We start from the raw sequence: 14,819 nt of genomic DNA, 5'->3' as shown, positions 1-14,819 counted from the left end.
TAAATAAAATCACTTTGTATTTGTATTAGAAATGACTCACTTAAATTCTTTTTAAAATTTTGTGTCAAATTTTTAATATATCTGTCAATTTAATGTAATATGATTGAGTTATTTGAATATTTTGTGTTAAATTTATTCAACATTTTTACTGTCAAAATAACACAATTTATGAGCAAGTGATTAACATAAAATAATGTTTTTTAAAATGAAAATTTTAAGAGAATAATTCTAAGTGAATAAAATGTGTTAATCTAATACATTGTAAATGTAATTAATTTTAATGAAAAAATGTGATTGCTTACAAATTATATTACGTTTTTTTGTGTTAATTTTTAAAATATTATATTTAATAAATATTTGTGTTATTTTCTAACACATTTATTTTTGAATATCAATTTAACACAAAACTTTGAGTAGACCGTTCGAGACATGTAAAACATATTAAATTTAAAATACAAGAATAAAAAATATTAAATTTAACACAAATTTTCCAATTGTGTATAACAATAATATAAGAAAAAAATTTTTAGAAAATAAATTTAAATGTTTTGAATAATTAATATTTTGTAACATTAATTTTGAAATATAATTTTGATGGTAATAATCGATTACAGAGAAATAAAAATATGATTTTTAAAGTTAATGTTCCTTTTTCTTTTTACATTTCTTTATCTTCGAGCAACTTAAATGACAATTTTTGAATTATGTCGTTATTGTAGTAAATGAGTGATATCTATTCAAGTGATATTAACAGGCGACAAATAAAGTCTATTTGACACCCGCTGCGAGGACATTTAAAATCCAGCCTGCATAAATAACTTTTTGTTGCGCGGCGTCGTCATTATTACGTTCGCGCCTTTTGCGTGCACACATCCTTATTACTTGGGGCGCGGAGAGTGGGCATCCTCAGTCTGGAGTGTCTGGACATGATCAGAGCCCGGAATGCGCGCAAGATCGACGGCTCGTATTCGAGACCAATAAACGTTGATTTATCGGCGTGGAAATCGAGCGCCGGGTGATTTGCGGCCGTGGGCAACAAACAGGCACTTGGGACTCCATGAGTACGATCCTGTGCCCTGTAGGGCCTCGCTAGGGCCTCGTCGCGCGCGATACTTGGTGGGGAACCACCGTAAGCGCGCGGCGGCAGGTCTACGTGATCCTATATAAGAGGATGCGACTGAGAGCTTACATTCTCACACCCGTTAGCTGACTCTTACTGGGATTATCCTAGGCGAGCGAAAAAGAAAAACCGTGATCGAGGGGCCCCGATCCGCTAGCCACGATCGAGCGACGGTTTACCGGCGGCCTCATCATGATATTCGTGAGTGAATCCTTTCTTAAATTTCTTTTGAGTAATTTAACTCTTCTATCAATGTATGATTTTTTAACCCTTTTCACCATACACTGAATATTGAAAAAAAAACTGATAATAGCTATCAAATGTTAAATAAATTTCAATCAAATGTTTAGTTAATATAACAAAAAACATTTTTATTTTTTTAAATATTTAATAAATATTATCAAATATAATAATGTAATCAATTAATGTTTGATAATTATTATTAAATGTTTAGAAAAATAAAATTATTTTTTATTTATATTAACCGAATATTTAATTGAAATTATTTTACTCAATATTTAATAACCAGACTCTTTTTTTAATGTTTTATAAGATTCTCAGTAAAAATATAAAAGTGAAAAAAATTTGTGCAAAACTGTTCTTTATTGTTTAAAGGTAGAATTTTTGAGACTTCACGAAATTCACACAAAAATAAAAAAGTTTTTATCGTTTAAAATTCGACATGTATTCATGCATTAACAAAAAAGTTAGATTGCACACTGAATTTTTATGCTCGCCAAATAATTAAACGTGCACTGAGAAAAAAATATAGTTAATTTTAATAAATATTTATAGTTCAATACTGCCAACTGAACATTTACTTACAGTAAGTAAATATTTGTTCAATAAAAAAAATGATTGTTAAATCAAATTTCTTTTATTAAAAACATTTCTTTTATCAAATAAATTTATCTTTATATTTAATAAATATTTAGTTGGCAGTATTCAACTAAATATTTATTAAAATTGACTATATTTTTTTTTTCAGTGTGATCAATGATTAAGTATAATTCATATTTAGCTTTGTATCCAGGATAATTTTACTTACATCTCCTTTGACCAACTTGTAATTAATCCCAAGACAATTTGAAGTATCTTGCTCCCGTGAGCGTCTCTAATTTAATTCTGCTTTCGTGATAGAAGAATAAACTTTTCTCGTTTTATATCGCGACAAAGAACTGAGATGAAATGAAAGTTTTATACAATTCAATTTACTATGTATCCAGCATGAACTGCAAAAATCTTCCAAGGAAAAACGGACGCCTGATACATTTTATGTATCAATTTTATAATTAACCGAGTATATTTTGAAGCAGAATTCACATTAATATGATAATAATTGCTTCCGTAGTATCATTTCAACGCGAGCATTGGCTAACTCGCTATTTTCCGGTAATAACTATTGATTTAACAGAAACCGCAATACACAATTGTGGTTGCTCACTGGCGGTCGAAGTCCTGGATATGTCGCAATTGGAGGAATATGGCTTTGTTTCGCGGAAAAACATCATAACAAATGCAATTCGATTATTCGGGGAACCCGTGTATCGAGTTGAACTTCCGCGATCGATGAGTTATATGCTTATCGAGAAAAGGTGAAGGGGTAGTCTTCTCCCGTAACTGTCACAACTAATGTTATCGCATGTATCTCCCTGTATAATAGCAATATCTTGTGTAGAAAATTATACCTGTATAATGACAGTTATATGCTGTCTACAGCATAGCTGTTGCAACTGATGTACTGTTTCATTAATAGGTTAATAAGCTGTTCGGTGACGAGACGCATCTCATTTTGCAGAATGGAAGCTCTTAAGATAAATCGTTGCTTAGCATGAACTAACTTCTTAATAAATAGAATTTCTGTTTGGAATATTATAACCTTAATAAACTAATGTTGCATATTACAGTTTTAATTCGAGCAATAGATTTTTTATAATTTCTATCACACAATATAATTTGATAATTTCTATCACAATATAATTGTAAATTAAATTACTCGGTACTTTAAATTAATGAAAATTAGTACATTTTTATTTACAATAAATATTGAGATAATCACCATAGGAGGATTTTATTAATAATCATGTTTCACGGTGTATACCATGGTGTGCCGATAATCGATATAAACATTTACTAAGTCTTCACTAATGACAATTTTTTGCAGATTTATCATATTTTTGATTGCTTAGCGTTAATACGCCGATAATAATTTAATGATGTTATAGATAATGAAATAATTGTTATATTTTTCTGCAGACAATTTTGTGCAGCTTCGTTATCGGACGATCCATCGCTTCGCCGCTCGCTAATGTTTGGCTAAGTCCGATACCAGCCCTTTCGCCGTTAAGACAGTACCACATACAAGATGGATCGGGATCTTATCAATATTCTTTCACGGGGCCACATCACGCCAAAGCGGAAACTACCTTAAATGGCGTCACGCAGGGTGGTGAGTTTTTTAAAATTTACAAATTTACACACTTTGGCATTTTAATAAAAGAGTTCTTTATCGAGACCAATCTCAAAGTTGAGATGCTCTACGTTAATGTAAAACAAACTAATGAAAAGAGGCTCGTACAAATCAATCCATAAAAAATATATAAAAAAAGCCAATCAGAGCCAAAACTAGCTGTTTGGGTGCACATAAATATGTCTTTATCTCGTATGAACAATAAACGTTTTAATTCTTCTTTTTGTTCTTATCTATATGAAATCTAATTCTAAATTACATAAATAAGTCTATTCAAAAATTAAAGTTGATTATGATTTTGTTATTGTTACTTACATGAGAATAAAGACATTTGTGTCTTTTTATTTACACTCGAACAACTGGTTCTGATTGGCTTTCTTTTTATATATATTTTAAACATAAAACGAAATTTATTCTCAATGGATGACAAAACTTGTCACGATTCGTGATCTGATGCGCGTGCGGCAAGTGCATAAATGGAATGCATTCTTTTGCGAAGTGTGTTACAAGAGGTGTATTACCGGCCTACGTTCGCGAGTGACTCTTTCGCTAACGCTCATCAGCATGACGTAAGAAAGACGCCCATACGCCGCATGTCTCTGCGAATTTCTTCGGATGACAATGTGCAGTTGCGAGTTAAGATCGCTTCTCTCTCGATTGCAATGTGATGACTCACGATATGTGGATGCATAATGTAACGCGCGCGAAATTGTGTGAATATCTATGTAATCACTGAAACAAGATTTACATAATTAATGCTATTTTACTAAAACAATAATCACAATAATTATGGCAAATAACATATATAATAACAGTAGATCATAAAAGATTAAATCGTAAATAGGTTCTTAAATGAACAAACGTTCTTCAGATGTAATAGTATTTATCGTCGATGAGTATCATTTCTATTTGTGCCTTTAGGATATTCCTACATTGACGCAAATGGAGTTTTGCAAACGGTCTCGTATACGGCGGATGATAAGAATGGATTTAGAGTCAGCGCGAGCAATCTGCCGCAACCACCAAGGGATGAATTGCAAACTATACAGGACACACCAGAAGTGGCCGCGGCGAAGAAAAATCATCTTGAAGAATTGCAGAAGTCGCATCAGACCAATTGGCAAGATCAGAATCTTCTGTCGTACAAAATCCTACCGTCGTACTTCAGCTTCGCCCAAATCCAGCCGGACGACAACAGCAAAGCCGAGCTGAATTCGAAAACGCGAGAAATAGAGGTGTGTAAGATGCGCCAACATCTCAATCGAAGTTTGCTCGAATATAAAAGGAACTTGACAGTAAAAAGGAAAAATCTACGTACTTTTATACGAATTTATAGCACTGCAATCGCTGTGGAATTTTTTGTTTAATAAAAGAATTTCGATAAAAATATAAAATTTATTATTACAAATAAAATAAATAAAAAATAACATAAAAACATAAAGCAATATAACAACAAAGTAAAATAAATAATGAAAAATATATGTATACAGTTTTTCTCTATATTATTTTATAACAACACAAAAATTCTATTGATCGCTAAAAATATAAATTGTGATTAATCCATTAAGGCTCATATTTAATACAGCGTTTAATACGTGATAACGCCAAAGTAAATACATGATTCATAGCATAAGCGAAAAAAAATTACTCGTATTTTTTCGTTTTTTCGTTCGCAAAATTGATTGTTTAAACGATAATTGTTTAAACAAATTGTTTAAAAATGTCCATTTTTTTTTAATCTAAAAGTGCTATTCGATTCTATGTTTGAAAACAAGAAACTTTTATTCTTGATATTTTTTCGAGCTGGTGCTTTGTTTATGCAAAAAAATTGTTGTAAATGGTTTGCATGTGCAGTCGGCTTCCCATGCTCTGGTATTGCATATTGTTTTTTGATTTTCTGGTTTTGACTCGTTTTTCCTCTCATTTTGAGGTAGCTTCTGTCTACTTCCCTTACCTCTCACTAAACTCGAGATGTTTTTTTAGATTCACTTAAAAAAGCACCCCGAGTTCAGTGAGAGACGAGGGACATAAGCCACCTTAAAATGTTTATAATAATTTTTCGAAAAAATACCAAGAATAAAAGTTCCTTGTTTTCAAACGTAGAATCAAATGGCACTTTTAGTTTTTAAATAATTTGTTTAAACAATTATCGTTCAATCAATTTTGCAAAACGAAAAAATACGAATTATTTTTTTTTCATTTATGCTATGAATCACGTATTCAGGCGTTATCACGGTTGTATTAGCATGAACTTTAATGGATTAATAAAATGTAACATATTGTATAAAGTAATTAAAACTAATATTATAAAATGATATTTAGAATAATATTCCAATTCATGTTCCAAATAAATTCATATCTATTTAATATTAAAATAAAATTTAGTAAATAGTTCTTTTCATATTCTATGTCCATATTTCTTTTATTCGATTTTTCTTTTTTAGGTTATCAACAATCCATTCTTGTTGTCAAGATCAGAGGCAGAGAGAATCAATGTTCCCAAGCCAGATCCGAGTCTCTCGAAGGTATCGCCCACTTCTTCGGGTCCCACCACCATTGCTTCGTCATTACCTATTACAACATCATTAAGGGAGAACACGCTTCTCAAGGACAATGAACGAACATCTAATCAGAACGCTTTGCATCTGGGAAAGCTGCTGCCGCTCTCCAACATCCAGAAACGGGTAGCCTTGCCTGCATCTTATGTATTTCCAGTGCCTTACAAATTCCTTCACAGCTCGCTGCATCACACCCAGGACTCTCTGGGCCAATACGATTACAGTTATACCGGGGATTCGAGCGCCAAAACCGAATCCAGGTCGCTTGACGGTACCACTAGGGGAGCTTATAGTTACATCGATCCCAATGGAATTCTTCAGCAGGTGCATTACATCGCCGATCACAATGGATTCAGAGTCATGGCAACTAATCTACCCGAAGCGAAGTGATAATCATGTCGGCACCATAGAAAATGTCCCATGGGGCGTAAGAGTTCATCGTCGAAGCGCGATGTATCAAATATTATAATACCGCATACAATTTTCTTTCTTGAATTTCCAATTAGTCAGCGGATCTCAATCTCGTAGAAGAATAAAGAATAAAATATATTGTTGAATTTTTTAAAGCTTTTTAAAAAGAAACAGCATATATTTTTTGTAAATTTAATTATTAAAAAATTCACTTCAATTAAGAGGTAAAAGGATGAAAAAAATAAAATAAATTCATATATATATGTGTATTTAATAAAAACAATCAAGAGTCGTTAAATAATAGCTTTTGATTGCTTTTGTTGATAAATACTCGCGATATAAAAGAAACAAAACGAAGATTTGCATTCAAATGTATCGTCTCGCGTAATAAGTATCGGTGTCGGGAATTTGAGGAAACATTACACGAATGCTTCTCGAGTTTGTTCAATGATTGTTCTCGCGGAAGTGTGAAGGAACGGACTTGATTCGTATTCGAGTATCTTCCTAACTTTATTTTTTTTGTAATAGTAAGCTTACTTTGCGCGATCTCAATCGCGACTAAGTAAATTATTTTTTGTTTCGTGAATATTTTTCTTTTATTATTTTTAGTATGATTGAAAGGCATTAATGATGTCATGTTTTCAAGATTGTTAGTAGATTGCATTGATTACGTAAATACAAAAGAAAAATGCAGTTTACTATTATCTTTACATTCTCCTGACTCTTCTTTATTCGCTCTCGATCATTTCTGTATAAAATGAATAAACCAAATAAATAATTGCAATAGATTTACTTATACTTGTAACTTAATGTGTGCTTATTTATAACTTAATATTTTTAAATATTTATACCTTGGTAATTATTCAGTTTACCTACCATACCTCAAAAATCAATAAAATTAAGTTTAAGTTTCGAGGCATTTTTGCATGAAACAAAAGAATCTAACAAAAAAAGTGTCACTCTGCCCTATGAACCGAGATATTAAGCGTTAAAGTCGACGACTATTGAGGTTAGGAAATCTGTCACTGTCGCGAAATATTGCAAATTGTCGCGATGCAAAGTTATTTTTCACTCATTTCTTTTTTTTTATGTGAGGTGGCCTTTTTCGCGTGGTTATAAAAGGTATAAAAGGTTATAAATTCATGTCGTTTCACGTTAAAAAACCTAATCCTAACCTTACTCATTTTTTACTTTCCGCGTGGAAAGTTGTATATCCAAGAAGCAAAGTTCTACATAGATTTACAACTTACAACCTTCCATGCGAAATAAGGGCCATCTCGCATCAAAAAATGAGTTGGGTTAGGGCTAAGTTTTTTTAATGCAAAATGACATAGATTTACAATCTTCTACGCGAGAGCCACGTAACCGCCCCGAACCAATAAGCACTAGTCTACACACTCCACTGTCTACATGATAGATTTTCTAACTTCACAACTACAATTATAGAAGTGTGCGTCCCCTTTGCAGAGGGAGGGGAGGAAGGGGTGAGAGTCGGGAAGGAGAGTCGCTTCACATGGAAAATCGAAATCCATATAGAAGTACAATTATAGTTCTTAAAAACAGTACAATTATAGTTCTTAAAAATAGACCTTATTTTGTGACAGATTTCCTAATCTCAATAATTGTTAATTTTAACACTTAATCTCAGTTCGCAGGGTAGAGCGACGCATTTTTTCTGCCAGATTCTTTCGTTTCATGCAAAAACGCGTCGAATAAGCCTAATTTCATTGATTTTTGAGATACGGTAACTAAACTGAATAATTACCTATGGTATATCTTAATTAAAAATATGAATTATTTTCTTATAAGAGAATTAAAAAGAAAATTAAATTTTATTTAAAAAATTAAATTTTAACTATACACAATTTTCAATAAATTCAATAAATTTCAATAAATGATTTATTTTTACGTTTTCTCTTTAATTGATCTCTCATTGTATCTTCGAATTTCAAATATCTTTTAATGAATTTTTTAAACATGTAAAAATTACGTTCATAAAGATATCTTTACATATAATAAATCAAATTATTGATAATGATATTATTATTATTATTATTATTATTAATATTATTATATTCAGTCATGTTCTGAGATGAATTATCGAAATATCAAGTGTCAGTATTTCTGTTCTCGCAAAATTAAATAATATACTTGAATTTGAGAAACAACACTTCTTATGTATTTAGATTCAACTGAGCGCGTTATGAAAATAGAAGTGGACGCGTTGAAAAGCGACGTTTCGAACGTCGTCACCAAAGTAACAACAAACGCAGTTTAAATAGCTACAGATGAATTTATTCGCACACAATACTGCTTGAGTCTGAGAGATGCAAAATGTCGAGGTGAAGATATAATACTGTAGATAATAGTATGTAGATTACTTCTGACTTGATATAAGACTCGACTCTGGCCATGACGTAAGCGTTGGGGTTACAACTGAATCGCCGATATCGGTACGGGTGCTGATAAGAAAGTCTTACTGCAGAAGAACGCGTATTAGAATTAGTCGATCTGCGGTATTCGATGGATGACGTTTTCTTTTTAATACCGTTGAACTGTCGCATTGGTATGCACACGTGCGGAGTATCGATGGCGAGCACCGTTTGATTTTGCGCAGTATTTTAAGTGGTTAAAGTGATCGCTCGATTCTCGTGCATGCACAATGATTTTAATTGCACAGAGTGACGAGAGATCGTCGTGTGAGCGACCGATTTCGAAATGCGCGCAATACATGGGCGTGCTTGTGGGTGAGTTTTGCGGGTGGGCGTTTAATCCTCTCGCGAACTCACATGATATTGAGATGCGACTGCATTTACACATGAATATTTAATAGATAATTGAAAAACGGAATCCAGCGTGAGAGCTTAGAGGACAGATAGATTTTAATGGTAAAAAACAGTGTAAATTTACCTTCATTTATGTAGCCTCTGGGAGCTTCGTAGTGACTTTGGAAAAAAAATCTCAAAGCTATTACACGCGATTGCTGCATTAATTTTCGCGTCTCTTAATTTAATCGAAAGTTTGTTTCTCTAGTTAAAACTCTCTCGATAGACATCTCTTGACTGTAATTTAACTTTGCGTTCCCATCGCTGCGTACCTATGGGATATCTCTGAGCAGAAGATATCAAGAGTAGCGTGAAGAGAAAGAATTCTCAGAACAGAATGTTATCGAAGATAAAATATTTCGCGACACAGATCAAATAGAATATTTCTCAAGAGGAATTTTACAAGATGAATGTGTCTGACATTTACTTTCTGTTACCGCTTAGCGACACTCGCCGCATTCTCGATTGGCACATATTTATCATGGACGTCATCCGCCTTGCCACTTTATAACACGAACGATACGCTGTCTGTCAGCGATCAGGAAGGTTCCTGGATTTCTTCTTTGGTCCCTCTCGGTGCAATTCTAACTGTTATTCCGACGGGAATATTTGCGGATAAGATTGGTAGGAAGAAGACGATTTGGATAACGACCGTGCCTTTATTTCTTTGTTGGTATATTATCGGATTTGTGCAGAGTAAGATATGGTAAGATATGGTAAGAAGATTCCCAAATAGAATAATAAGTCAAAATGACATTAAATGAATCATAAATGATTAAAACTTTTAATAATCATTTTGGATTTATTTTGATGTTGTCAATAACTTGTGTTCTGTTTGGATCCATTGTAGATTATACGGTTTGACTTTAGCATTTCATTCGGTATTTCATTCTCGTAATAATAATAATGAAATTCTTCCCATATTTGGAATTATATTGAAATATATTTGAAATTGTACATATTATATTGGAAAAAATTTAAAGAATGCCTCATGTAAAATATTAACGTGCGCATTTTTTTCACTGACATGTAAACAGAAAATACCAAATATTATACCAAAATAAAAAATAATATATATCCAATTCTTATCTTCAATGAATCGTTAATTTATACAATGATTCAATTACCTTAGAAATCTAATGTTACTAGCCAATTTAAAGAGATGTTCTAATCTTTTCATATAATTTAAGGATTTAATCAAATACATATTGAGAATAAATAGTTAATATGTAGGCTTTTGTATTTTTTTAATTTTTGAATCGTGCAATTTTCTTTGAATAATTTTTTAAAGTAGCTCAAATTTCTATGAGAAGGAGGTTTTAAGTAATTTAATTGTAAACAAAATATAAGAATTTTAATTACATAGATATAAAAGAATAGAGTTTAAGAATATTTTGGAATTAAAAAAATTAAGTTTCCATAATCATTTTCGTGCAAAATATGAAGTGTTTATGAATTATTCAAGTCTCTTTAAATATAATGTCATATATTTTTAAATATAACGTTACCATATTTTTACATTAATGAAAACATGGTAACGTTGTTTCCATCAAAATTATTAATTTCTAAATTGAATTAAAATAATTATTATAAACGATTTTCTTCAATATTTTTCATATGAATATTTATTTTTATTACAAAAAGATTTTTTAATAATAAGTTACAATATTATTATTGCTGAAATTCTGATAATTATTTAATTTTTAGAAGATAGCAATGGCATTTTGCATGCTTTGTATTCTCGTGTTAAAAAAATAAGAAAGGTCAGATGACTCTATTTTTTTAAGCTGGAAAATTATTCAATTACTTTCCTTAATACTGATCAATTTAATACTAAAAGATTTATCTTAAATATTAAATATTTAATTGTTGTTCAATACTTTTAGTACTTCAAATAAGTAATTAATTACTTCCAGTAATAAATTAGCCGATATTAGATTTCTATAAGAATGGCAGAGAAATTAATAACATGTCTAAACAAGTAATAAACGAAATCTTTCGTCGAACTCTGCTATCATGAACTTTTCCATTAATTGCATTGACTGCATTCCCAGTCAGCGATAGTGACTTTATCGTACGGTTTCATTGATTTTATATTTACATTACGTAATCGAGTTTTTCCGTCAAAAGGATTTTCTTGGCTCGGTTTGTTGCGGGGGCAGCATGCGGTGCAGCATCTGTCGTTGTTCCCATGTTCGCTTCTGAGATTGCCGAGCAGAACATTAGAGGCTTCCCTGGCATCATTTTTCAATTGCAGATTACTGCCGGAATTCTCTTCGCATATTCTACTGGTAAAGAAGCACTTTTCTAAATATAATATTGGATAATTTTATATGTGCCATGTTATTAATACTCAATCCAGCAACATTATGTAACACAATATACAATTCCGTGCTTTTTAACTGACACAAACGTACGTAACTAAAATGCTGTATTCGATTGTGTCATTCTTTTACGTTATTTTACGAAATTTTTACATTTTATTACCATTTATTTTCTTAGAAATGATACTCTGATAAGAGGTTTTAAGATTATATTCAAATATATTCGGATCGTAGGTTTACAAAACCTTTGTTCTTATTTCACTCTGGCAATGAAATAAAAAAGCTACGTTTCAGTTATAAGTTGACATTATGTATTATTGTGTTTCGTTGGAAAGCATCTAAAATCTATAATTAAAGTCAGAGGCACATTGATTAAAATGTATATTGTTTTCTGTGTGAATGTATATTCTATTATATCAATAATATATTGATTAGCAAAATTGATGTAAAATAATTAACATTAATAATAAAAAACTTTATAAAAAATTATTTAGTTGAATATTTACAGTTTTTTTCAGTTTTAATTTGCTGCAATATGCAAACATAGCTGTTAAATATGTAATATCAGTTATCTAATGACACAGAGAATTAAAGGAAGAATTGTTGTTAATTATATTAATCTAAAGTTAATTTACTTATAGCTCGGAATAAGCATAATATTGTGTTAATTTTTAAGAAAATATAGCGAGTATTTTTTACTCCATTTTAAAGGAAGATGTCATTATAAAGAACTTAACTTTACTGTACATAGTTTGAAGGTGTTTGTAATGATAGATGAACTTCAAGTTGCGAGAATTCTAGTTGTTACACACGACTGTATAACTTTCCTGAAATGATAAGCGGTAACGTTTACAGCTTTTACTGATAGCTTGCATGTCATCGCGATACTTTGTTCCGTGGCGCCCGCTTTGCTTTTGATTTTCTTCCCATTCGTACCGGAATCACCAGCATGGCTGGTTATGCAAGGTCAGAAGAACGAGGCAAATATTGTGCTAAAACACTTCAGGGGAATTCGTTATGGCACTGAAGCAGAATTGACCAGGCTCGAGTTTCAAACCTCAGAAATGCGAGAAATCGAACCAAATATTTCGGATTTGAAGAATTATCAAAGAGCGACCTGCATTATACTCGGTAAAAGATTTAGTTTAATCAGTAATTAGTTGCGAATTAAATCGATTACTTAATGTTTTTATTGCAATAGCTAATTATTCTATTAATTTTATCAACTTTATCTAATTTTGTTTAGATACATTACACAAACATATATTATATTAGCTTTAATTCAATATTTAATGATTTCAGGTCTAATGTTTTTCCAACAACTCTCCGGTGTTAACATTCTGATATTCTACGCAAAAAAGATCTTCGATGATGCGGGCTCAATTCTGAATTCATCTACGTCATCAGTAATAATAGGTGTCGTACAAGTGATTGCTACCTATTTTTCAACTGTTTTGATTGAGCGCGTCGGTAGAAAGCTATTATTATTTATTAGTGCGTCAGTGATGGCAGTTTGTATGTTCACAATGTCAGGATATTTTCGTTTCCAGGTAACAAGATATTAATTAATATCAATATAAATTTTAATTACAAATTTGTAATTCTCTAAATATTTGATTAAAAATATTAATGATCATCAATAGTAATTTTTAATTGTATATCGATTTGTAATTTCATATTTCTACATTGAAATTTCTTAATTAGATTGATTTGCTCTTCTCTCGGTTATTTCAGAGCTCTCACGATCTCTCGAGCTTCTCTTGGATCCCTCTGCTCTCGTTCGCAGTATTCATCGTAATTTTCAGTATCGGCTTTGCTCCCGTACCATGGTTGATGGTCGGTGAGTTGTTCACAAACAATGTGAAGAGCGTGGCAAACACTGCCGTGATGTGTAACTGGACGTTGGCCTTTCTCGTGACAAAGTGCTTTCAGGACATAGTGAATCTCATGGGAATCTCCTCGTCATTCGCTATATTCGGCATGATAAGTTTAATCGGAACCATATTTGTCTCTGTGATGGTGCCAGAAACGAAGGGCAGAAGCCTCGAGGAAATTCAAATCGAGTTGTATGGGACGCAAATTAGGATCCCGACGGAAGACCCAGAGCAGCGAGAAAAACATAACAAAACTTAATAAAATAATTACTGAATCAAAATGCTCAATTGTAGAAGTATGATTGTAACTCATTTGTATATCATGAATATTTTATAAGTCACCTGTAGTACGTAATTATAATAACTTAACTTATTTCCAGACGTGATTTTAAAAGAGATCTAGAAAGGAAGAGGAGGGGGGGGGTAGGTTGTGCTCCTGGTAATCATACATAATTACAGAAAATATTCATAATTGAGGGTAAACTAGCGATATATATATATATATATAAACAATCATTTTTTAGATATATCTAAAAAAATTATATGGTGTTATAAAACAGAGAATTTTGTTATTTTTTTTTTTTAATTTTTAGTAGCATTGATTTAATACGTACCGTAAAACGAGTCGTGCTGTGCCGTTTGAATTTCCGAGCGTATGTCATACAAATTGTGGAAGACCACGGATTTGTTTATACTCATATATTTATTTCCGTGATATTTTTTTATTTATTTATACGATATCACATAATACATGAATCTCGCAATTTTTTTCTTTAAATCGATCGATCGTCTCGCCGCATCTGTTAAATTACAGTTGCGCAAAGCTATGACAGCGATCAGAAGGGAGAATAAATCCGGAAGATTCCGTGAGGACGAGACGTCGAATTTTTCTTAAGACGTGGCGTCGCTCAACACAATATCGCGACATTGCTCCATTGTACAAAGTAACATGTGCATTTTGCATGCGCGGCGATGACGACGTGGTGCAAATGTTTGCCGTACAATTGATACACGCGGGATAAAAAGAAACATATAGATCAATGGCAGCAAAGAGTTGCGATCTTATTTTAGATGCATTTTGGAGAATCGCTGGAATGAATAAAAGAAGAAAAATGGAGAACAATGAAGGGGAAGGAGAAAAGGAGGAGAAACGCCGATTTATATGAACGTGCACTTGAATATCGGTTCATATAGAAGATATAATGACATACTTAATGTGTTGTGCATACAGATATCG

The 14,819-nt window shown here is 31.9% G+C and overlaps 2 protein-coding genes across 2 annotated transcripts; both read left to right on the top strand.

The window, feature by feature from the left end:
* Positions 1–1,312: 1,312 nt before the first annotated feature.
* Positions 1,313–7,364, top strand: LOC105624141. The gene is made up of 4 exons (XM_012205535.1): positions 1,313–1,321; positions 3,377–3,569; positions 4,512–4,825; positions 6,035–7,364. Exons 1-4 carry the CDS (start codon positions 1,313–1,315, stop codon positions 6,536–6,538), a joined length of 1,020 nt encoding a protein of 339 aa, XP_012060925.1. The 3' UTR covers positions 6,539–7,364.
* A 1,857-nt stretch (positions 7,365–9,221) lies between these two features.
* On the top strand, positions 9,222–13,863 carry LOC105624038 (facilitated trehalose transporter Tret1-like). Its single transcript, XM_012205430.1, has 6 exons — positions 9,222–9,306; positions 9,829–10,090; positions 11,515–11,675; positions 12,564–12,839; positions 13,011–13,258; positions 13,443–13,863. Exons 1-6 carry the CDS (start codon positions 9,222–9,224, stop codon positions 13,839–13,841), a joined length of 1,431 nt encoding a protein of 476 aa, XP_012060820.1. The 3' UTR covers positions 13,842–13,863.
* Positions 13,864–14,819: the final 956 nt, after the last annotated feature.

This window comes from Atta cephalotes (genome assembly GCF_000143395.1).
Source record: "Atta cephalotes unplaced genomic scaffold scaffold00001, whole genome shotgun sequence".
Taxonomy (NCBI): Eukaryota; Metazoa; Arthropoda; class Insecta; order Hymenoptera; family Formicidae; genus Atta; species Atta cephalotes.
The sequence above is the reverse complement of the archived record's forward strand: the minus strand, read 5'-3'. Positions and strand labels throughout refer to the sequence as shown.

Bases quoted from the DNA above. Each gene is read 5' to 3' on its own strand.
- LOC105624038 (XM_012205430.1), top strand. From the start codon at position 9,222: ATGATTTTAATTGCACAGAGTGACGAGAGATCGTCGTGTGAGCGACCG. The intron at 10,091-11,514 runs GTAAGATATGGT...TTCCGTCAAAAG, and splicing joins TTTGTGCAGAGTAAGATATG to GATTTTCTTGGCTCGGTTTG. The intron at 13,259-13,442 runs GTAACAAGATAT...CGGTTATTTCAG, and splicing joins CAGGATATTTTCGTTTCCAG to AGCTCTCACGATCTCTCGAG.
- LOC105624141 (XM_012205535.1), top strand. The intron at 3,570-4,511 runs GTGAGTTTTTTA...TTGTGCCTTTAG, and splicing joins AAATGGCGTCACGCAGGGTG to GATATTCCTACATTGACGCA. The intron at 4,826-6,034 runs GTGTGTAAGATG...TTTCTTTTTTAG, and splicing joins CGAAAACGCGAGAAATAGAG to GTTATCAACAATCCATTCTT.